This window comes from Nilaparvata lugens, chromosome 2 (genome assembly GCF_014356525.2).
Source record: "Nilaparvata lugens isolate BPH chromosome 2, ASM1435652v1, whole genome shotgun sequence".
Taxonomy (NCBI): domain Eukaryota; kingdom Metazoa; phylum Arthropoda; class Insecta; order Hemiptera; family Delphacidae; genus Nilaparvata; species Nilaparvata lugens.
Window position 1 is genome coordinate 60,587,603 of NC_052505.1, and position 23,930 is coordinate 60,611,532.

Below are 23,930 nucleotides of genomic sequence, written 5' to 3' on the forward strand. Positions count from 1 at the left end.
TATAAATACATACCTCAAGCATAATAATTGAACATAGATAATAATATTAAGCATGTAACAGAAAAAACCACAGTGCATCCCTCTTTAGGCTAAACCTGCGATGAGGGATGTCTCGCTCTCTAGTTGAGTCAACTTAATTATAATACAATAACAATTTTGAGGTATCAAACAATAAAGTAAATTTTATACAATAATCAGTGTGCTTTTCACAAGATGGGATTACGAATCTTTAACAATAAATTACATTTGAATGAAGACAGCAAAAAAATGTAAATAATATTACACCTCTATTAAACGTTTTTCTTCATAGAAGCGATTAAGTCTATTCTTAAACAAATTGTAACTGGGTGCATCTGATATATCTGATTGCAGTTTATTGAAAAGTCGTGGTCCCTTAGCAAAAGCATGTAAGGAGGCCACTCTACTTCTTGTGAAGGGTTCTTTTAATTTATTAGCAAGATTTCGACGAGTGGAATATACATGTTCATCCATAACTGGAAACTCTGAACGTCTTAAATACACAAACTTCAAAAGATTTATTTCAAATAGGGTATCAACACTAAAAACGCCAAATTCTCTATACAATACTTCGGTTGGATATCTTATGGGTCTCTTTAAACATATTTTTATTATTCTTTTATAAAGAATTATGAGAGGTTGCAAAATTGAGCTCCCACAACTTCCCCAGGATACAATACCATAGCAGATAATTGACTGTATCAGTGCCAAGAATACCATTCTTAATTGATAGATAGGAAGGACATTCCTTAATTGAACGAATTTATAAATTAATTTTCTAAGTTTTGAACAGATGTATGAAATGTGCGAGCTCCACCGTAAATGTACATCCAATACTACACCTAAATATTTTATTTCATTTTCTTTCTCTAATGTAGGACATCCACAGCTGTAGTATGGACTGGCACAATTTATATTATGTGATACTAGTTTACAGTCAGTATTATCTGGAGGCAATCCAGAGGACGACAATGAAAAGGGAAGAAATCTAGTTTTTTGAATATTCAGATGTAGGAGACTATTCTTTAACCAGGACTTGATAACATCAAAGCATTTATTAGCTCTCTGGAAGGTGATTGGCCAAGTTTCCCCCCAAACTATAGCAACTGTGTCATCCGCAAAAGAGTACAAGGAACAATTCCCTAGATTTATATTTAATAAATCATTTATATATATTGAGAACAAAACTGGCCCAAGCACTGTTCCTTGTGGAACTCCAACATTCACTTTTAATAGTCCACTTGTCTTTTTATCAAGCCTAACTTTTTGTCTTCTACAATTTAAATATTTAATAGATATACCTATATCGTGGACAATATTGTTGACAGAGATTTGGCCATCGACACTATTTAAGTGATGCTTTTTGCAGTGTTATCGACAGGCGCTTATCAAGAATCGGATGCAGTTGCTGGTGCTTAACCTTACCGGTGTCAAGTCTAGAACACGGTTGGGGGTTGGGGGGTTGGGGGCTTTCTTGAAGGCCATCTCCAATTCTATTAAACGAAGTAATGGGATTCTTTTCTTGGTGAAGCAATAAATTCTCGCCCACAATCACGCCCCGCTACAACTGCAATCTACACCTTATAAATTTGCGAATGAAGAAGAATAGGAACATGATGAAGAAGTAGAAGAAGAAGAAGAAGGGGAAGGAGAACGAGAACAAAAACAGGAAGAAGAAGAAGAAGAAGAAGAAAGGAGAACGAGAACAAAAACAGGAAGAAGAAGAAGAAGAAGAATACATTGATTGAGGGGAGGAGTAAGGAAGAAGAAGAAGAGTAAGAGGAGGAAGAAGAGGAAATGGAGGAGAAGAAAGAAAAGATACATCTGTGGAATAAGATCAATAGGAAGAGTACGTGGGGGAAGAGGAAGAAGATGTACTAGAAGAGGAAGAGGAGGAGGAGTTTGAAGAGAAGGAGGAAGAAGAAGATGATGAAGAGATGAGGAGAAAAAACAAGGCGAAGGCAAATGCTTTTGTTGAACTGACGCTGGTTTTCATCAAATAGCGCCTCTCATTTACATGAGAATATTGGCTGTGAGTGTCGGTAGGGAGTGAGGTGGTCTGTTAGGGAGCAATGAGAATGTAGTGCCGGTGCTGCCAACCTAGTTCACGGAGAAATAGGACGTTCTACGAGAGTGGATGGAAAACGTAGAGAAAGGGAGAAATTAGAAGAAGAAAAGTAAGGATGAGAAAAAAAGGAGCAAAACATTCAGAAGAAAGAAGAGAAGTAAAAATGGATAGAAATGAACATTCCAGAATAAGATGGAAGAGACGACGAGAACATGAAGGAAGAGGAATGGTCGAGAAGATTGAAGATGCTGAGGAAGAAATGAAGAATAGATAGAAAATAAGATAGAAGAAAACGGAAAAACAAATTCGCAATTAAAGAAGTTACACAAGTGAATAGAAATGTAATACGACTGATCATCCCCTGCTTGCTTTTCTGTGGGTTTAAACACTCGATGGATATAGTCTAATCACATTATTCCGTGAGAGTGGCATTATACTGAGTCACGCTCTCATCTGCAAATGTAATGCACCATTGATTTTCTTCGCAGCCATCATATCTTGGGTAGTTCGGTGTTGTAGATTTTAAGGATTTCATTAAATTTGTTTTGGAAATCTTATCACTAAGATACAAGTTCATATCTAGGGCCGGTTTCCGAGCTCGGGATCTAGCTAAGTTCTAGACTTTGAACAGATGAAGTCAGGAAATTAACTTTCTGAAACGGGGTGTAGTCGTAGTCCACGTTTAAATTAAATTTCGAAAAACTAAAATATTAAACACAAAATAAAATAGAGAGAAAATAGTGTAGTTTCAGCTACCTATTTTGAATTATTTAGAAATGTTCCATTTCGTCAAGGAAAAACGTTTCCAATAATATTATAGAAATGAGAAAATAAAGATTATCATAAAAGCTACACCCCGTTTCGGAAAGCCAAAATTCTGACTCCAGCTGTTCAAAGTCTACAACTTTGCTAAATCCCGAGCTCGGAAACCGGCCCTTATAGGTGCGTACAGATTTACGCGCCGCGAACATGAGCAATTCACTTTTAATCAGCTGATGCCAAGCTTTTTATATCTGTATCTTACCGTTTCTGTAAAAATACAGATACAGTATAGTCAGCCTATTAAAAGTGAATTGCTCATGTTCGCGGCGCGTATATCTGTACGCACCTTTATAATTAAATAATTATATCAATGGCTTAGTACACAAATTTGATAAATGACATTTTTTTAAAATCAGGTGTATGTGCTTAATGAACTCACAAAAACAGGTTTTATTGGATATACACTCGTGGTAGTGATAAGAAGGCTCTAATAAAGATTTCTAACGTTTTATAATTTTATAATTGAATGTAATACTAATAATATGATATTGCATCCACTGGACTTTCTGAAAGTAACAAGAACTTAAACCAAAAACTGAATTAGCCTACCCGAACTGATATTGATCGACTGAGATCTCGATGAAATGGATGTCACCCAAAATAATCTTGAACACGGCTTCAAAAATAGTGTTCCACGTTTTTTGTGTTGCTCTGATAGTGAATACATCATTTGTGTATCATTCATTGTACACTGTGTGACATTGTTGTAATAGTGTGTTTATGTGTTTGTTACAGTTGCAAAGCAAACGGGAGTTGTTCTTCAAGAATGAACTGCCGTCGGCAGGTGGTGGTGGAGGTGGAGGGGCCGTCCCCCCTGTTCCAGCTGCCAATCCCCCTCCCCCCGCCGTGCCCTCTCCCTCAGCCATTAAGGAGGCTTTGGCCAAGCGGGCGGCTGCCACTGCAACCATAGCTCCAGGTGCCGGAGGTGATAGGAGTAAGTTTGACAAATATATTACATTAAAAAATAACACATTTTTTCCTCCACCTACTATCTAAAGTGCTCACTTTATACTCCCTGGAACATAATACTAAAGTGTAACTTTTTCGCTCTCGGGAGGAAAAACCAGAAAAACTCCCTAGAGCGTAAAAGTAACTCCATTTAAATAACATGGGAAGCATCTCTCCAAAAAAAACTTGAAAACTCTTTAAAAACTTACATTTGAAATATGTTAGAAAGTCTAAGCTCAGATGAGGAAGCATATTATAGAGTAGTCATTAAACCAACTAAATTCAATACCTCAAACAGACATTTGATCAATATATGAAATATATGTTTGTATGCTAAAATTATTACAAACTTCATATCAGTATACTATAAAAATGTATAAATATTTTTTTATATTCCATGTTATTCAAAATACCAGCCACCGACGCCTCGGGCATCAATCTTTCCCTTCAGGGAAAAAAGGGCATTTTTCACTCTAGATATACAAATAACTATTAAATGTTTCTTCATCCAAGTTTGATCATTTATTATTTTATTTATTTACTTTTATATGTTCGGCATCTGTTTCTATAATCTACTTCGTGATTATTTGTTTCAATCATCCAATAATAATTTCCTAAAGATTCTTTAATAGCCAACGGAAATAGATTTTATTGGACATAAATTATTGATGCAAACATTGGAATAGGAGCAAACGTTACCTTTAACTTCACTTTACCTACAAAACCAGTTTTCGGCGAATGCCTGTTGATATGTTCCAAATTCTGTAATTTATTAATTACTAGCAGGAAACTCATACTCCGCTAAAGTCTATTTTAAAAAATGACAAACTGAAATCTTGAAGAATCTAATGAAATCTTGAAGAATTGAAAATAGGCCTATAACGAGATAGGTTAATTAAGAATCTTTTATGCAAAATTTCAAGTTGATCAGTCCAGTAGTTCAGACTTGATGATGCCTCAAACATAATTTTCCTACTCCATACGTGTATAAGCCAGTTCTTTACTTTATTATACTAGTATAGATTGTCTATACTATATTATTATTATAAAGGGAGGAATTGACTTACACATGTACGGAATACGAAATATATGTTTGGAGCATCATCATATCCGATCCAATAAACTTATCAACTTGAAATTTTGCATAAAGATTTTTAATTTACCAATGATGATTTTAGGCCTACTTTCATTTTTATTAATCAATTAATTATAATTCTAATGGATAAAACAAATGTATGCTATTTAATTTGTGATACAAAGTTTACGTGAGTTAACAGCCCAATCAAATAGTTTTTATCGATAGTAAATTATTACATTTGTTAGCCTAGTACTTATTTCATATCAGCATGAAACTATAAAACTAAATTCAACCTATTTGAACATTGTTGTTTTCGGTGTATTGTACATTATTTTCATTCTTGGACGAGCTTTTACATTCTTACATTGTAAAAATGTCTGACAATATAAAATCTTGATGAACTGAAATACTGAACTTAATTACAAACAAACACATTATGCTAATTCTGCAATAGTATCAACAACATGAGAATTCAAAGTCTTGATAAGAAAGAAGCTGTTACCTTTCAACATGTATTTGCCATGTATTCATTAGTTCTTCCACTTTTGATAGTTGAACAAAAACATTTTTGATAGATTTTTTCGGATTCCACCGTTACCAGTTGCATAGCCAATTCACAATGCAAGATAAGAAAATATTTGAAAATCAGAATTCAGAAATTACTTGAAATTTATCATTTTTGTACTTTGTATCAAGAAAGATTTGAACGGGATACTTGAAATGTTATAGAAACATATAATGTGTTTGTATATGAGTATAATGTGTTGCCCACATTAAATGGATTACAGAATACTGTTTTATTTTTTTATTAATGATTACTGATTCCATTCTTTACTTGAAATTCTAATATTTTAGAAACCGTAATGTTTTCTAAAGTAATTCTTATTTATAGTTTCAGAAAATGCCGATACAGCCGAACGAAATAATGTCACAAAAGGTGAACGCGATAAAATAGTGCCAGAAAGGAAAACGAAAGAACTAGATGGATATGTTGGTTTCGCTAATTTACCAAATCAAGTGTACAGGAAAGCTGTGAAAAAGGGCTTCGATTTCACACTTATGGTTGTAGGTGAGTTATCTAAAAGTTACATAGTAAAAAATACTTTCAAGAGTGGATGGCCCGGTCAAAATAATATTTTCATTGAAATAAGACCAATATTTCTGGGTTTAACGAAGTTTCTTCTTTACTGTGAAGTATTGTAATTATTCCAGTTTTATTCTACTCTATTATTGTTAGCCAACGTTTGATTAGCAGCTATTATGATCACGGTGGCCTACATTCTTTATTTCTTTTTTTTTACAGTGAAGCACAGATCGGGAGAGAAAACTAAGAATACCTTGTACTATTTCTCTCCCAAATTTAGGTAACATTAAAAGTCCAAATGAGGTTAAGCTTCTAGATTTTCACAAAATTTTCTGCCCAAAAATATTTATACAATACATTCTTTTGAATTAGGATGTTCCAAATACCAAAATAATAATAATTTATAAAATAAGCTTCAGTCACCTCTAGTAACATCTAAAGATTATGTTAGAGTGTAAGAGATGGACTGTTATTTTAAGTAATTTATTCCTATTAATTTATTTCCACTCAGAAAATGGATCATACGTCAATGTTACCTGTACCAATATTCCTCATTTTTTATTTGAACGTTTTGTTCAATTTTGCGCGTCATCGTTTGTTCTTTCCGACTTGTTCGTGCGCCAGAAGTGCTCGCTCGCTCTAGATGGACATGAGCAGAGCACACTCAAAATGCAATTGAGTTTGACAGTATGAGTAACTCATACCTTTGAATTTTCGTCTTTGTTATCTTTCATATTGTTTAGATTGTCGTCAATACATTCAAGCTCAGTATCTCATTTGCTTACTCGTCAAACAATCAGCCAGAAATAAAACTAGTTTTCTGTTCGGGATATCACCACTCTCAAGATGTTGTAATATGTAAGTTATGTAAATGGAAATGATTAGGAGAATTTCTTCTTCCCATTGTTTTATAGATAAGTTTTATACGAATCAAACTTGTAGTTTTTCTCTCCATTTTGACGAATATGCACTTCAATGTCGAGTTGATGTAACCAGAAAATCATTAAATTTACCACTTTTTGTCTAGCATGTTTATTAATTCACAAACTTATTTGTTTCAAAAGATGAAGATAATATTTTCATATTCAAGGACACCAGGAATTTATCATTAAGCCCTACTAATAAGTGGATAGTGAAAGCGAGAAAGTTATACAGAAATCATTTAAAATAATGATTTATCCAAAACTGTGAAAACAATTATTTGTCATTTTTATTCAAATGATTTATTCATTCAAGTAGGTAAAAGAATGTAGTTTGGTCTCTGAAGTTTCAAAGGGAGCAGGGAGTTGTTTATTATATTGTATGCTTAAGGCAGGATATTTACAATATATTTCATATTTTCATTTGCACATGCACAAAATCAAAACAATTATCGGGAGAAAAACAACATAATTAATCCAAAACTATTTCTCTTCTGAATTCAGATAGTTGATGAGCCAATCTGAATGATGTTATTTGACTAATATGTGAACTGCAAGCAGCTGAATGGTTATAGCAAATGAATGAGCGAAGCGAATTCTATGTTTCAAGTCAATTTGCGTTTGTCTGTTTGTTTATACCGCAGTTAAAGTCGCAGTTATAGGCCGATTTTGATAAAATTTTATTTACAAGTACTTTGAAACAAGGCGCAGGAACGTATTTATTTGAATGTTTTTCATTCCTGTTTCAAGATGGTACCATTTATCCAGAAATTTTACCATAAAAATGAACCCAACTTCATCGGATCAGGTTCAGATTGGGATCATTCTTCTCAGCGCTTCAAAGCGGTATTATCTCATGTATCACATGTTTACATTTTTTTTTAATTTTTGGAATTAGAATTTTTTTCGAAGTCCCAATCCAAGTTTCAGATGATTATTTATCTTTTCAACCGTGCTTCCGACCTCAAAAGTGTAGAGGACCTCTATTCTTCAGCGCTCCAAGGTGATATATTTCATATATCACATGTTCAAAATTTCAAAAAAATTAGAATTCGATAATTTTTTCAAGTCTCAAATTTCAAGTTTCAGATATTTTATCTCTAACCGTGCATCCTAGCTCAAAAGTGTAAATAACTTCTATTTCTCAGCGTCCTCCACCAATCCTATTGCATATATCATCATACTCTAAATCCTATTTGTTTGTGTGTGAATATGCTGGCGTGTGCGAGTAGTGATGTTAGTGAGTGTAGCGAGTTCTACTGTTCTCCGAACTATTAATATAATTAGACTAATTAGAATAATTAGTAATAATTGGAATATTTCTATTAGAAATTAGTCATCCAACTAGCTTTATATACCAACTATACAATTCACCAACCAACTATACTTACAATTAACTATATGTTTATATAGCTTTCATTGGATATTTGAAATAATTATTATAGAGTGAAAGTAATAATTGGTGTTGTGTTACTGTGCAGGCGAATCGGGTCTAGGCAAGTCGACACTGATCAACTCGATGTTCCTGGCGGACGTGTACAGCGCGGAGCACCCAGGCCCGTCGCATCGGGTGAAGAAGACTGTGCAGGTGGAGACGAGCAAGGCGCTGCTCAACGAGAACGGAGTCAACCTGACGCTGACCGTCGTCGACACACCCGGCTTCGGTGACGCCGTCGACAACTCCAACTGCTGGCAGCCGGTCATCGACTACATCGAATCTAGGTCAGTGCTCCGAGTTCCCTGCACACTGCCACAACAACTGGGCAACAGGCCTTTCACAGGGCAGTAGATGCAATTGGAGAAGGAAATTATGTAGTCTTACAAATAGTGATGTGGATCGGGAATATTACCAGTGGGAAGGAAGGGGGCGCGACAGTCGAGACCGGCGACATTCAAGGCCTACGACCGTAGAGGACTGTTTTACAGTCCTCTACGGTCGTAGGCCTCGACTGTCGGGAGTGTTCAAAAATTAGAGTGGCCTCAACTGTCGCCTAACGCAGACGACACTTGAGGCCACTTTTTCAGGAGTCCTCTCCCGTCGTAGGTCTGGACTGTCGGGGCTGTACAAAAATTAGAGTGGCCTCAACTGTCGCCTAACGCAGGCGACATTTGAGGCCTCTTTTTCAGGAGTCCTCTACCGTCGCTGGCCTCGAATGTCGCTGGTCTCGACTGTCGGGCCTGTACAAAAATTAGAGACTCGCTTGCAGCAGGCGACAGTTGAGGACACATCCTACTGCGATTCCAGACAAAATACATTTTATAATGATTATAACTTCCGATTTGTTGAAAACTAAATAATGGAGACTTCCTTCATAAAAAAAGCTTATGAACTTTGAAGGTAGATAGTGCTTATCCTTGAAGGATTTTCAGAACGATCATCTTTGTGAAGAATTACAGCTTAATCAGTCAAGTATTTCAAGCGTGATGAGCTCACATACAAACAGACAGAAAGACAGACACCATCTCGTCTTATAGATGGATAGAAGATAGATAAATATTTATATTTGTCAATGAAGGAGGCATAATGCAGTAGTAATGGATTCCCATTACTTAAAAATATGTTTAGGGACCATCATCCAAGTAATGGAATGTATATGACTTGACCACCTTTGTTGACGAAACTCAATTGGAGGAGTCCTCTTTTTCAGGAGTCCTCTGCCGTCGCAGGTCTCGACTGTCGGGGCTGTACAAAAATTAGAGTGGCCTCAACTGTCGCCTAAGGCAGGCGACATTTGAGGCCACTTTTTCAGGAGTCCTCTGCCGTCGCAGGTCTCGACTGTCGGGGCTGTACAAAAATTAGAGTGGCCTCAACTGTCGCCTAACGCAGGTGACATTTGAGGCCACTTTTACAGGAGTCCTCTACCGTCGCTGGCCTCGAATGTCGCCGGTCTCTACCGTCGCTGGTCTCGACTGTCGCAGGACTCTTCTGTCGTTTGCCTCGTTTGACATCGACCCGGAAGGAACTTATGATTTGGGATTATTTCCGGGAATATTTCCGAGGCCAAGAAATTTTGGGAATCTATGGGAACTTGAGGGAATTTATAAAATTGTTCTAAAATGATTGGAATTGATCAATCTCACTCATATTTTACATTATTATAATCAATAAATCATCATTCTATTTGCTATTGATCAATCTCAGCCACATTTTATATTAATATAATATATAAATCATCATTCTTTGACGCATCTCCCTACGTTTGTTGCAGCCGTTATAGTGTTGAGTGTAAAATCTTCAGTTCAACATCAACAATAGATCAATTGACAGGGAAATTGGGAGGGAATGTATGGAATATAATATTTTACTTTGCAGCTTTGTTTGAACTAGTTAGAATTACAAATAATTTGAATCAAACCCTTCCAACTTACAATCTACCAGTGGTGGCTCTGACTAAAAAATCAAGTGGTACACTACCTATTTGCAATTAGATTGAAATGTTGCAGCCGTTATAGTGTTGAGTGTAAAATCTACAGTTCAACAACAATAGATCAATTGACAAGGAATTTGGGAGGGAATGTATGGAATATAATATTTTACTTTGCAGCTTTGTTTGAACTAGTTAGAATTACAAATAATTTGAATCAAACCCTTCCAACTTACAATCTACCAGTGGTGGCTCTGACTAAAAAATCAAGTGGTACACTACCTATTTGCAATTAGATTGAAATGTTGCAGCCGTTATAGTGTTGAGTGTAAAATCTTCAGTTCAACAACAATAGATCAATTGACAGGGAAATTGGGAGGGAATGTATGGAATATAATATTTTACTTCGTAGCTTTGTTTGAACTAGTTAGAATTACAAATAATTTGAATCAAACCCTTCCAACTTACAATCTACCAGTGGTGGCTCTGACTAAAAAATCAAGTGGTACACTACCTATTTGCAATTAGATTGAAATAGTGACAACAAGAACGTCGCATAATTAACACTTTTTTTGTGGTCACTTGGAAGTCAATCAGGTTCCAATATTCAGTATACGGTACCAATATAGCATACATGCTATAGTTTTTCTATGATGGAATAAAGTCATTGTACAATGCTGCCACTTTGAACCATATTGATGGTTCAATGATCGATGGCATTGCTTCACCTGCGGCAAAGGCAAATTTGAATGTTTGATACGACCTGGCTTGTCTACTATTTAAAATAGTAATACAATCTGAAAATATGGAACAAAATTGATTCTTGAATCTTTATAAAATCTGCTTCAAAATGACAGGGAGGACAGTATCCGAGTCCGAGGGCCTCTCTGCTGCAGCCGCCCCTCTAATCTACTTAAGAAATCTAGGAAATACATCAAAAATGCGATGAAAAACTGTAGAAAAGGAATCCTTGAATTCAAAATAGTCTTTACCAAAGCTGAATATAAGCTTATTTATAAAACTTATCATTTTCTGCCTTTACAATCTTGAAAAAGCTGAGGAAACGCAGATTTTTGCGATATTTTGAAGCTAAATACAAAATTTCTATACCCTAGCTGAACTCCTGTATCTTACTCTGTTAGTTTTGGAAAAATCAATCAATTATCTTTTATTTGCCATAAAACATGAAGTGTTGCAACAGAAGTCAAAAAAACAAAAAGGTGAGAGATCACAGAAAAACTCCGATTTTGGGCGTATCTTTGGATTTTATTTTGGACTTATTGAGCCACTAGAGAGCCAACAGTACATTCCATGCGAAATTTTAACGTATTTGATCCAGTAGATTTTCAGAACTGTTGATAGGTGAGTGAGTTCGGTTTTATATATTATATTTAATAATAGATATGGTGAAAAGTGAGTGATTTCGCTTTTATATATGTACAAAATTTGGTAAGTGTATCAGTAGATTGATTGGATATACTGAGAGTCGGAATAATGAAGTTTGAATATGTGTTTTGCTATTAGCTTGACTGTATTGTGATAAATGCGTATGTTTGCAGATACGAAGAGTACCTGAACGCAGAGTCGCGGGTGAACCGGAAGGTGCAGCAGCCGGACAGCCGCGTGCACTGCTGCCTGTATTTCGTCGCCCCGTCCGGCCACGGCCTTAAGCCACTTGACGTCGAGTTCATGCATCGGTTGCACGACAAGGTCAACATCATCCCCATCATCGCCAAGGCCGACACCATGACGCCCGACGAGATCGGACACTTCAAGAAACAGGTCGGTCAAGTTGCATCATTCTCACATATCAGTATCAGTTAAAGTGCTACAATGGCAATATCATACCCATAAGGTCTAATTTTTCCATTGTCAATATAGCACCTAGTAGGATACTAATAAGCTGTTCTTTTTTTACTTGAATTGATAACAATAATGTTTAAGTTCTAATGTGACTATTTATATCGCTCGGTTTGGCCATAGAGAAAAGATAGCATAAGAAGATATCCCATGGTATAATTCGTCTATGTTCCAAATTTCTTGTTAGCTCAAGCTTATTACTGTAGACCATTGTCTATTATTACTTTTTTGGCCGGATGTGAGTGTAAGAACGGCTCTGAGAGACAACCAGCGTCACATAGTTTTACGAAAAATAACTACCAGGACTATAGACTTTAGTTAACAGTGAAAATTGGAACATAAATTCCCTATATCATGAGATATGTTCTTGTGCTAGTGGCTAGTGCTTTGGCTTATTGGGAATAGTCCAAATGGAACTCATGGGCATTATATTATCACTGTTCCGGTCACGCCCACTAACACTGTATGGAAATTCAGCTTTACTTGAGTTGTATTGCTATTGACCACTGTAACCCAAGGGCCTCGTGCAACATTTCAAAACGTCTTGAGTAGGAAAGTTTCGCTCAGGGTAAGAACAGGGTCGCCGTCTAGGTGTCACCCCGACTACCTGACACCTGGTCATTTTGGCCACAGGCGACAACCTGTACCCTCGTAAAAATATGCCATTGTCGCCAAGTTGTCACCCCGACTACTTGTCACCTACTGGACCGAAGGTACCAACTTGTCATGACCGTAAACGACAACCTGACACCTCGCACACACGTCAGAGTGTCACGTCGACTACTTGTCTCCGGTACCTGCAGGGGATAGTTTGTCGGCACCGTTCACGACAGCCTGACACCTTGCTCGCTGGCGTCAAGGTGTCACCCTGACTACTTGTCACCTACAGAGCACCAGTTTGCACACCCCCGCGGCGTGCGAAGGGGGGGGTCAAGCAATTTTTATTACTGGAGCTCTTTTGATGACTGAACCAGATGTAGAACACAATTCTGAACACATTTTGTTCAGTTATATTTTCCCGTCAGATGCACCGTTTACGATTAAATTGAGCCTAATGCTAGGACAGTCAAATTTTCATCCATCAATGATACGATAGATGAAGCTATCAGTCTGGTTATCAACTAAGGTATTACATGATGTTGAAAATACAAAATTAGGAATCTTAATGGCTATTCATATTAACAAAATGCTGATAACTTAATCCTTATAGATAACTTATAAACATGATGAACATATGGGTTTGTCAAGTTCCGTTCAATCTAATAGAATGTATAAGGATTAAGTTAATAATTTTGGTGTAAACGCAGCTTGGAGATGTGTCAATCATATAACAATTTCAAAATAATTTATGTTTTAGAGAAAAACAATGAAATTACTCGTCACTTGTACAATTACAACTGTTTAGTGAAGGCTTGAAATGTTGATGTCCATTCCAAATTATTCAGTTAGAATAAAATGTATGACTGAATTTAAAAATTCTTGGAAAAAACCTTTTCTAATGAGAAGTCAGGTTATGATGATATTTAAATATAAACAAACACGACGAACTATTTGAACTTTTTTTACTGCTTGAAATTTACCAATTTCACTCATAGATGGCATTGCTTCACCTGCGGCAAAGGCAAATTTGAATGTTTGATACCACCTGGCTTGACTACTATTTAAAATAGTAATATAACCTGAAAATATGGAACAAAATTGATTCTTGAATCTTCATAAAATCTGCTTCAAAATGACAGGGAGGACAGTATCCGAGTCCGAGGGCCTCCCTGCTGCAGCCGCCCCTCTAATCTACTTGAAAAATCTAGGAAAATACATCAAAAATGCTATGAAAAACTGTAGAAAAGGAATCCTCGAATTCAAAATAGTCTTTACCAAAGCTGAATATAAGCTTATTTATAAAGCTGTATATAAAACTTATCATTTTCTGCCTTTTCAATCTTGAAAAAGCTGAGGAAACGCAGATTTTTTCGATATTTTGAAGCTAAATACAAAATTTCTATACCCTAGCTGAACTCCTGTATCTTACTCTGTTAGTTTTGGAAAAATCAATCAATTATCTTTTATTTGCCATAAAACATGAAGTGTTGCAACAGAAGTCAAAAAAACAAAAAGGTGAGAGATCACAGAAAAACTCCGATTTTGGGCGTATCTTTGGATTTTATTTTGGACTTATTGAGCCACTAGAGAGCCAACAGTACATTCCATGCGAAATTTTAACGTATTTGATCCAGTAGATTTTCAGAACTGTTGATAGGTGAGTGAGTTCGGTTTTATACATTATATTTAATAATAGATATGGTGATAAGTGAGTGATTTCGCTTTTATATATGTACAAAATTTGGTAAGTGTATCAGTAGATTGATTGGATATACTGAGAGTCGGAATAATGAAGTTTGAATATGTGTTTTGCTATTAGCTTGACTGTATTGTGATAAATGCGTATGTTTGCAGATACGAAGAGTACCTGAACGCAGAGTCGCGGGTGAACCGGAAGGTGCAGCAACCGGACAGCCGCGTGCACTGCTGCCTGTATTTCGTCGCCCCGTCCGGCCACGGCCTTAAGCCACTTGACGTCGAGTTCATGCATCGGTTGCACGACAAGGTCAACATCATCCCCATCATCGCCAAGGCCGACACCATGACGCCCGACGAGATCGGACACTTCAAGAAACAGGTCGGTCAAGTTGCATCATTCTCACATATCAGTATCAGTTAAAGTGCTACAATTGTCAATATAGCACCTAGTAGGATACTAATAAGCTGTTCTTTTTTACTTGAATTGATAAGAATAATGTTTAAGTTCTAATGTGACTATTTATATCGCTCGGTTTGGCCATAGAGAAAAGATAGCATAAGAAGATATCCCATGGTATAATTCGTCTATGTTCCAAATTTCTTGTTAGCTCAAGCTTATTACTGTAGACCATTGTCTATTATTACTTTTTTGGCCGGATGAGAGTGTAAGAACGGCTCTGAGAGACAACCAGCGTCACATAGTTTTACGAAAAATAACTACCAGGACTATCGACTTTAGTTAACAGTGAAAATTGGAACATAAACTCCCTATATCATGAGATATGTTCTTGTGCTAGTGGCTAGTGCTTTGGCTTAGTGGGAATAGTCCAATTAGAACTCATGGGCATTATATTATCACTGTTCCGGTCACGCCCACTAACACTGTATGGAAATTCAGCTTTACTTAAGTTTTATTGCTATTGAACACTGTAACCCAAGGGCCTCGTGCAACATTTCAAAACGCCTTGAGTAGGAAAGTTTCGCTCCGGGTAAGAACAGGGTCGCCGTCTAGGCACCCCGACTACCTGACACCTGGTCATTTTGGCCACATGCGACAACCTGTACCCTCGTAAAAATATGCCATTGTCGCCAAGTTGTCACCCCGACTACTTGTCACCTACTGGACCGAAGGTACCAACTTGTCATGACCGTAAACGACAACCTGACACCTCGCACACACGTCAGAGTGTCACGTCTCCTGTACCTGCTGGGGATAGTTTGTCGGCACCGTTCATGACAGCCTGACACCTTGCTCGCTGGCGTCAAGGTGTCACCCTGACTACTTGTCACCTACAGAGCACCAGTTTGCACACCCCTGCGGCGTGCGAAGGGGGGGGGGGTCAAGCAATTTTTATTACTGGAGCTCTTTTGATGACTGAACCAGATGTAGAACACAATTCTGAACACATTTTGTTCAGTTATATTTTCCCGTCAGATGCACCGTTTACGATTAAATTGAGCCTAATGCTAGGACAGTCAAATTTTCATCCATCAATGATACGATAGATGAAGCTATCAGTCTGGTTATCAACTGAGGTATTACATGATGTTGAAAATACAAAATTAGGAATCTTAATGGCTTTTCATATTAACAAAATGTTGATAACTTAATCCTTATAGATAACTTATAAACATGATGAACATATGGGTTTGTCAAGTTCCGTTCAATCTAATAGAATGTATAAGGATTAAGTTAATAATTTTGGTGTAAACGCAGCTTGAATATTGGAGATGTGTCAATCATATAACAATTTCAAAATCATTTATGTTTTAGAGAAAAACAATGAAATTACTCGTCACTTGTACAATTACAACTGTTTAGTGAAGGCTTGAAATGTTGATGTCCATTCCAAATTATTCAGTTAGAATAAAATGTATGACTGAATTTAAAAATTCTTGGAAAAAACCTTTTCTAATGAGAAGTCAGGTTATGATGATATTTAAATATAAACAAACACGAAGCAGACGAACTATTTGAACTTTTTTTACTGCTTGAAATTTACCAATTTCACTCATAGATGGAGCCACCATCACCCTAATTTGCGTTTACTATAGTTATGTAGATTATAATACATATGTATGGTGGCTTATATACTAATTCACAAACTCACAAACGTACAACAACTCGAGATCTAGTCAACTGTAAGAACTAACTACGATCGTATGATGGGGCAGATCCCGTGGGTTTGAAGGCAAGGCTACTTCTGGAGTTGCCTTGAGGTCCATTTTAGTCGCCTCCTACGACAAGCATGGATACTCTGGGAAAACCAGAATTCACCCACAGTATCCATGCTTGTCGTAGGAGGCGACTAAAATGGACCTCAAGGCAACTCCAGAAGTTGCCTTGCCTTCAAACCCACGGGTTCTGCCCCATCAGGGCAGTTTCGGAGGGGCAAGAAGAAAAACCCAAGATAGGTGGAACTTCAGGCACAAATGTAGGTGAAGAGGCTAAGTCGAGGGTGACCAGGTGCTCTAGAGGCAATTTGGCGCCCCTCCTTCAGCGGAAGGACCTACAAAAAGACCAGGAGTGGAACTCACGTAGGTCACGAGTTTGTGGGTGGAGACCAAAACACCACTGCTCAGAGAAGGACAGCCATTTAGGCAAAACTTCTTGGGAGAGGTGAGGCTTCTGACCCTGCGAAGTTTCGGAGGAGCAAAAAGAAAAAACCCAAGAGATGGGTGAAACTCCAGGCACAAATGTGGGTCAAGAGGCTGAGTCGAGGGTGGCCGGGCGCCCTAGAGGCAGTTTGGCGTCCCCTCTCTCAGCGGAAGGATCTACAAAATGACCAGGAGTGGAACTCACGTAGGTCACGAGTTTTGGGTGGAGTGACCAAACTTCACCACTGCTCAAAGAAGGACGGCCATTTAGGCAAAACTTCTTAGGAGAGGTGAGGCTTCTGACCCTGCGAAGTTTCGGAGGAGCAAAAAGAAAAAAAACCCATGAGACCAGAGATGGGTGAAACTCCAGGCACAAATGTGGGCCAAGGGGCTGAGTCAAGGGTGGCCGGGTGCCCTATAGGCAGCATGGCCATCCCTTCCTCATTGGTAGGACCTTAAAAGAGGGCCAGGAGTGGAACTCACGTAGGTCACGAGGACTAATCAGTCTGGAGAGACTGTCAAGCATATCATACAGGATTGCAACAAGCAACCGGGTGATGGATGGGATGTTAGCATAGGGAAAAACTCCTGGATCTTGTAAAGAGCACAGTTATTGGTTTGCCTAACTAACATACTACTTGGGAACACAATAAGCTTCGGTTGACGTGTGGGGTTCTTTGAACCTTTGGATCCTTGAATCCGTTCTTTCAAAACAATAAACTACGACCGTCCAATTACCAATTTCATATCAATTCTCTGTTGTGATTGAAATTATCTTATTTTAAAATTTTCCAACAAGTAATAAAAGTGCCTACACATTTATTATTGACAAATGCTATTAGTTACCAATGTAACTTTTATGTATTGATTTAAAGTAATTCAACTAGTTTTTACTTTTTCAGATATTAAACGAAATCGCTCAACACAAAATTAAGATTTACGAATTTCCCGAAACAGTCGATGAGGAAGAGGCGAAACTGCACAAGACATTACGCGAGCGAGTGCCATTCGCGGTGGTGGGATCGAACACAACGGTCGAGGTGGACGGCAAACAAGTCAGGGGAAGGAAGTACCCTTGGGGAGTAGCTGAAGGTACAACTGTCTTCCAGATATTTCCATATTTCTCATCTATTTTTGAGTCTCTCAGTGGTGATTGAACACAAGTTGCTCAAGTAACACTAATCAACTTGAATGATTTCTGATATTTGGATAGAATTCTAGTATTTATATCGAATCTGGATTAGTCATAATTAATTATCTATGCAATTTCAATTGTGTGTTGTAGCAGGCTATATGCTTGAAATCAAGTTGAAAAATCTGGTGTGGCGCACTCACACAACTTTCCTTGCCGTTATGAAAATTGATCACCTGACGCTAGTGTTCCCGCGCATCTCAAGTCTACTATTCAAAGATTTGAGCCAGCTGGTGACAGTTTAATAACGCTGGAGACACACGAGGTCTGCTATCTCTTCATAGTGAATCATTTAATAGAATAAACAGTTGCCAAAAGTTTGCAATTGGATAATCACATTTTCTCGAATTTCGAGCTTAATTTTAATTTTAGGTGAAAATGTTAAAGAACATTAATTGTAGAGATTCTCATGCTCAATCTATTCCACTCAAAATTTTTTGTTTAAATTGTATCTGAAGCTTTATAATTGAGAATCTAAAATCAAACTTTGCATAGATGGGGCGGAGCTCCTGGAATTTTTACAGATATGGGACTTGTGGCAGTTGATAGAGCTTATCGATGACCATTTCAGGTATAACTTTAATCAAAATCGTTGGAGCCGTTTTCGAGAAAATCGCGAAAAACCATGTTTTTGACAACATTTTCGCCATTTTAGCCGCCATTTTCGCCATTTTTATCTTGAATTGCATTTGATCGAAATTGTTCGTGTCGGATCCTTATATTGTAAGGACCTTAAGTTCCAAATTTCAAGTCATTTGGTTAATTGGGAGATGAGATATCGTGTACACAGACGCACATACACTCATATATATATATATATATATATATATATATATATATATATATATATATATATATACAGACCAATACCCAAAATCCACTTTTTTGGACTCAGGGGACCTTGAAACGTATAGAAATTTAGAAATTGGGGTACCTTAATTTTTTTCGGAAAGCAATACTTTCCTTACCTATGGTAATAGGGCAAGGAAAGAAAAAACAAGTAACAAGTGAGGTAGTAATTGATTATCAACGGAGACTTGACTAACGGCTAACTTAACGTTGTCCTATTTTTCAAGTGCTTTATTTAGTAAATCATGATTTTTTTAACAACAAACTCATCTCTGATTGTTTAGAGAAAATTGAACTGATCATAACTTTTGGGGCTGATTCGGCTCAAACTGGTGGCCCAGTTCTTGTGTAAAGCAATTAATCTTGATTTGGCATCTTAGAGGAAGTGCTGTGTGAAAGACCTCTATGTGACCCAATGCTTAGGTAGTAGATTACAAACTTGATTTTAAGTTTATTTATGTTTTACTTCATTTTTATTTTTTCAATGAAGATGTTTGGTGCTAAAGTCCGTTTTATCTTCCCCATTATAATCTAGAAAATATTGATAAATAAATATAAAACTTCAATTACTGTAAAATTAGAATCAATAAATTAGCAAATGTCTTTACTGTACGTATCTCTTATATTTTCAACATGGTTTCTTTCTCTATTTCAAATTTTCCTTTCTATTTCATATGGTCAACATCAGCATCTCTTCTGTATTGTGAACAATTGATTTTTGTTGCAGTTGAGAATCTCGAGCACAACGATTTTATAGCACTAAGAGACATGCTTATCAGCACACATTTACAAGACTTGAAAGATGTAACCAACAACGTGCATTACGAGAACTACAGATGTCGCACCCTCGCGGGACTAGGGGCCGATGGAAAGCCTGTCCGCATTTCAAACAAGTTAGTCAAACTTTTTTTCTTCGCTACAATAACATTGAAACGTTCTCTTGAAATTGTTTTAACCTAGTAAAATTAATGTATAATTTGTAAGTTTTGATACCAACTCTAAACACTAACAATAGATCCAGTTAAATTGATTTGCTAAGAATAGACACTATTCTTAATAGGGATATAATTGTTAAGAGGGAGGAAAGAGGGACGAATACGCTTCTTTCTTCTCCTTTCTTTTATATTGGAAGTTCTCTAGAACTAGTTGTATAACAAAATTAGTTCCCAACATGTTTACTCTTCCATCTCTATAAACAGCAATAAGCTTACCTTAAATAATGTAGTTATATGTATTAGTCAAAAACATAAAATTTATCAAATTGAAAAGTCTACCACAATATTAAATATTCTCAGATATTGAATGTCAAGATCGTTAAATAGAGCTTCTTATAGACAAGGAAAATACAGACGGAAAGTTACTAGCGACCAGTAATTCACATTACGCTACTTTCCGTCAAAGTTCATTCAGACAGCTGATTGGTAAATGTAAATTGGTTTGAAATGAAAAGGAAATTAATTGCCGGCAGTTAGTTTCTGTCTCTACTTTCCCCGTCTATAAGCCACTCATTTTTATTCTCATCAACATACAAACAGCAAATTAATAATCTATCTTTAAAATCTAGTTTCTAGTCTGGAGTACAAAAGAAGCTGAGCAATATCAAATAATTTTGAAGAATTGGGTCAATAATATTATTGATCAGATAATCACAGATCACATAACATTTAAAGTTCTTGAAATAATTTTTAGTTTTAAAAAATTGGTTTTTCGATCTTCGTTTTTTTTAGTACTTGAAATGCTATAAACTTGAAAACCTATTCTCATGTATAAGGCGAATAATTGAAAATGTTTTACAAATAAGGGAAAGGCTTGTGTATTTCTCTTCGCTTTATATTGCTTCTTAGACTGAAAGCTCATCCTTCCAGGAACAATTTTTTAATTAATGCAGCAAGAACCCTTCTCCTCTGTACATTATTCTGAACTAGCAATTCCCCTGTCAACTCGGAATCAGTATCCTTTCAAAAGTTTACACATCTCAAGCGTTCTTGGGCAGCAGATTATTTGTTCAATATATTTTAAGGCTGTAGTTACAGAATGGTATGAAGGATCCGAATTATTATTCAGGTTTATTCCATATATTCACTCAACATGATCTTTGCCGCCGTTATCTATAATATGAAACCAATACCTGAGCATTTCATTCCGTTCTTTTATGGAATGTATAATGCATTGTTTTCAAATACTCATGAGTTCATTAGCAAATATAGCGGTTACCAAGGTGATAAAAACAAGTCGGAAGAAAGTCTAAGAATAATTACTGCCTTAAGACTGCAAATAAGTTTACAACTGCATTAACTATGAAAAAAATTGTTAGAATGTTGAAATTACAATGAAGTCACTTACTTCAAAGTTTTGGCTTTTTGCTTTGTTGCCTCTCATCATCTTTGTCACTGCTAGAGGAAACAACATCATTATCATGCATTTTATTTCTTATTATATTATTATTATCTTCGTTAATGTCTAGAATTATTTTGCACTATTTTTACATGCTTATTTCATTCCCGAAACTTCATCTAGATTTTTTATGCTTAAAGATTTGCTATTTATTAGAGCAAAACTATTGATGTATGATATAACAATCATTACTTCGATCCAATGTCTTGTATTATTTTGCTTCACACTAAGAAGATTTTGGAGTTGAATCTGATTGTAAATTTCAAAGTGTCATTTTGCAAAATAAGATAAGTTTTCAATTTAAAATTGAGTCTCAAATATAATTGAAATTTTTTTATCTTAATAATGTGGTTCAGTATTGTATGTGCATTCAATAATTGACAATGTGGTTAAGAAGATAGTAATTGTCTATAATTATCAATTTTCAATAGTCAGATAATTTTAACCGGATCGGCTATTTTCCGGGCCCTAACAGGTGAAGAATTGGAGAGTTAAATTAAAAAGAACTCAAAAAAAGATGAAAATCCTGTATGATTAAAAAGCTATTGATGTTAACTTAATACATTATATTTATACAAAAGAAATGGAGAGAAATCTAACCATTTTAAAAGAGTGAAGAAAATAATATAATATATAGGGAATCGACTTGGTGAGTCAAACTATTTAGCGAAGATGACATTGATACTGTGAACCGTTGCTTTTATATTATATACTGCTTATTCACAATATATGAGTATAACATAATGTGGAAGGCTATAACATGTTTTCGCCCAAAATTGTTTTAATCATCAATTTTATACAGTCTAGGAATTATACTACAACTGATCTACTTCATTGATAATTTTATCCCAAAATACTAAAAAATTAAATGGTCTGATGTTTTTGAAATCGGTAATATAATGTTTACAGTCTATTTCACTGATATTCACAATTTTAAATTGTAAAAATGTTAAGATTAATATCATATAGCCCACTGAATATGATCATGATCTGTTTCACTGATTCCAAAATATATTAAAACTGAAAATTTTGAATTATGTTAAATACTGTATATAAATTCATATAGATATATTGCAACAATTCCCCATATCTTCTGCAATAGAATTTTCAAACCGATCTTTTTTCGTCAATCCGTATTTAGTTGAACATAAGCAAGTGCAAAAAATAATTTGCTTCTTTGTATATATAGACATAGTGGTCTGCTGCTTAATTCAAACGCTCATCAGTTACTCGGCTTTCTCAACATGCATTGTAAAAAATATATAGTATTTGAAGCTGAATTTGGCATAATTTTGCTTGCTGAATTTGATAAAGCTACTAGCGAGTCAGCCGCTGTTTCATCAGTAGAATAATTATTGATAAATAAAGCTTGCTAGGTTTTAAGCTTGCTGGCATCCTACAATACCATTGAGAACGGAGTTGGTAATTTGTGAATTTGATCTGTTAGTTTATGCCCACAAGGAGTTCTCAACAACACGTTCATGACCGTTTGGTAAGTTGGCATACAGAAAAGTAGAACGAATGTAGTCGGAAATAATTTCCACACTGGAATCGATAGACAAGAAATGTTCAATCCGAAGGGGCCAGCAAGCTTTTAACGTGTTCTATCATAGCTTTTGAAAATCCTTTTAAAAATGGATACAAAGATCACTAGTTTCAAGAATGTTTAGTTGGTTTTGTGTCTTCAATTCAGTTGCAATGTGGTGTCAGAATGCTTGTTAAATGAATGTTTTTTCGTGTTATGCTTTGCAATTTTTTTGAAATATTTTGCCAGAATGACTGGCCCCGTCCTGAACATTTCTTAGTTATTTATTTGCCCTAGTAATCGTCAGATTTGTTTTGTAGGCTTTTTGGTGTTGTTTTGAGTAGTTTTGAATGATGTTATGCATTCTCCTGTATGACCATCCTCTTTCCATCGTTGTGTTATATTTTGCTGGCTGTCCTCTTTAGCGTTAGTTGAGCTTCAGTCATGGAATTGGTTTCAATTATTTTTTTCTTACAATGGATTTGTAATCTTCAATGACACTATTTAGATGTTTCAACATCTTAGTTGTGTCGTAAATCATCTCCTAAATCTCAATATAATTTTACAGTGTTAAATAATATTCCCATATTATTACATTGAAGTGTAGAATATGTTTGAGATGAAAATCAATATATTACTCATCTATAGGATCAAACTTTAAAATAATAAAAAGAAGAAGGCGTTAGTCCAAAAATTCTGCTCTCAATTGAATGTTAGAATGAATTGTTATTGTATATAATATCTAATACAAAACCGGTAGTCTTTGGCAATCCTATTATTTTACATTCTTATAGGAAAGATGAATAATATTTCTTATCAATTAAATTATATGTACATAGTTCGGAATTTTTCGGCAGTCAAACTTGGTGTTTTGAAACATTCACAAAAATATTGCACTTGCTTATTATGAA

General features: G+C 35.9%; 1 protein-coding gene across 50 annotated transcripts in view; it reads left to right on the forward strand.

Moving 5' to 3' along the window:
- LOC111050883 (septin-7) overlaps window positions 1–23,930 on the forward strand; it is a 145,504-nt gene that overhangs the window by 90,091 nt on the left and 31,483 nt on the right. For 14 of the 50 annotated variants that reach the window (XM_039422326.1, XM_039422296.1, XM_039422294.1 and 11 more), the window contains exons 3-8: window positions 3,644–3,842; window positions 5,827–6,003; window positions 8,420–8,660; window positions 14,618–14,840; window positions 17,962–18,151; window positions 19,828–19,993. In XM_039422326.1, the coding sequence (XP_039278260.1) occupies window positions 3,644–3,842; window positions 5,827–6,003; window positions 8,420–8,660; window positions 14,618–14,840; window positions 17,962–18,151; window positions 19,828–19,993 (1,196 nt within the window). Of the gene's footprint in view, window positions 1–3,643; window positions 3,843–5,826; window positions 6,004–8,419; window positions 8,661–11,862; window positions 12,086–14,617; window positions 14,841–17,961; window positions 18,152–19,827; window positions 19,994–22,941; window positions 22,987–23,930 lie in introns of all 50 variants that reach the window. The other 36 variants (XM_039422295.1, XM_039422300.1, XM_039422310.1 and 33 more) reach the window with 7 other exon arrangements.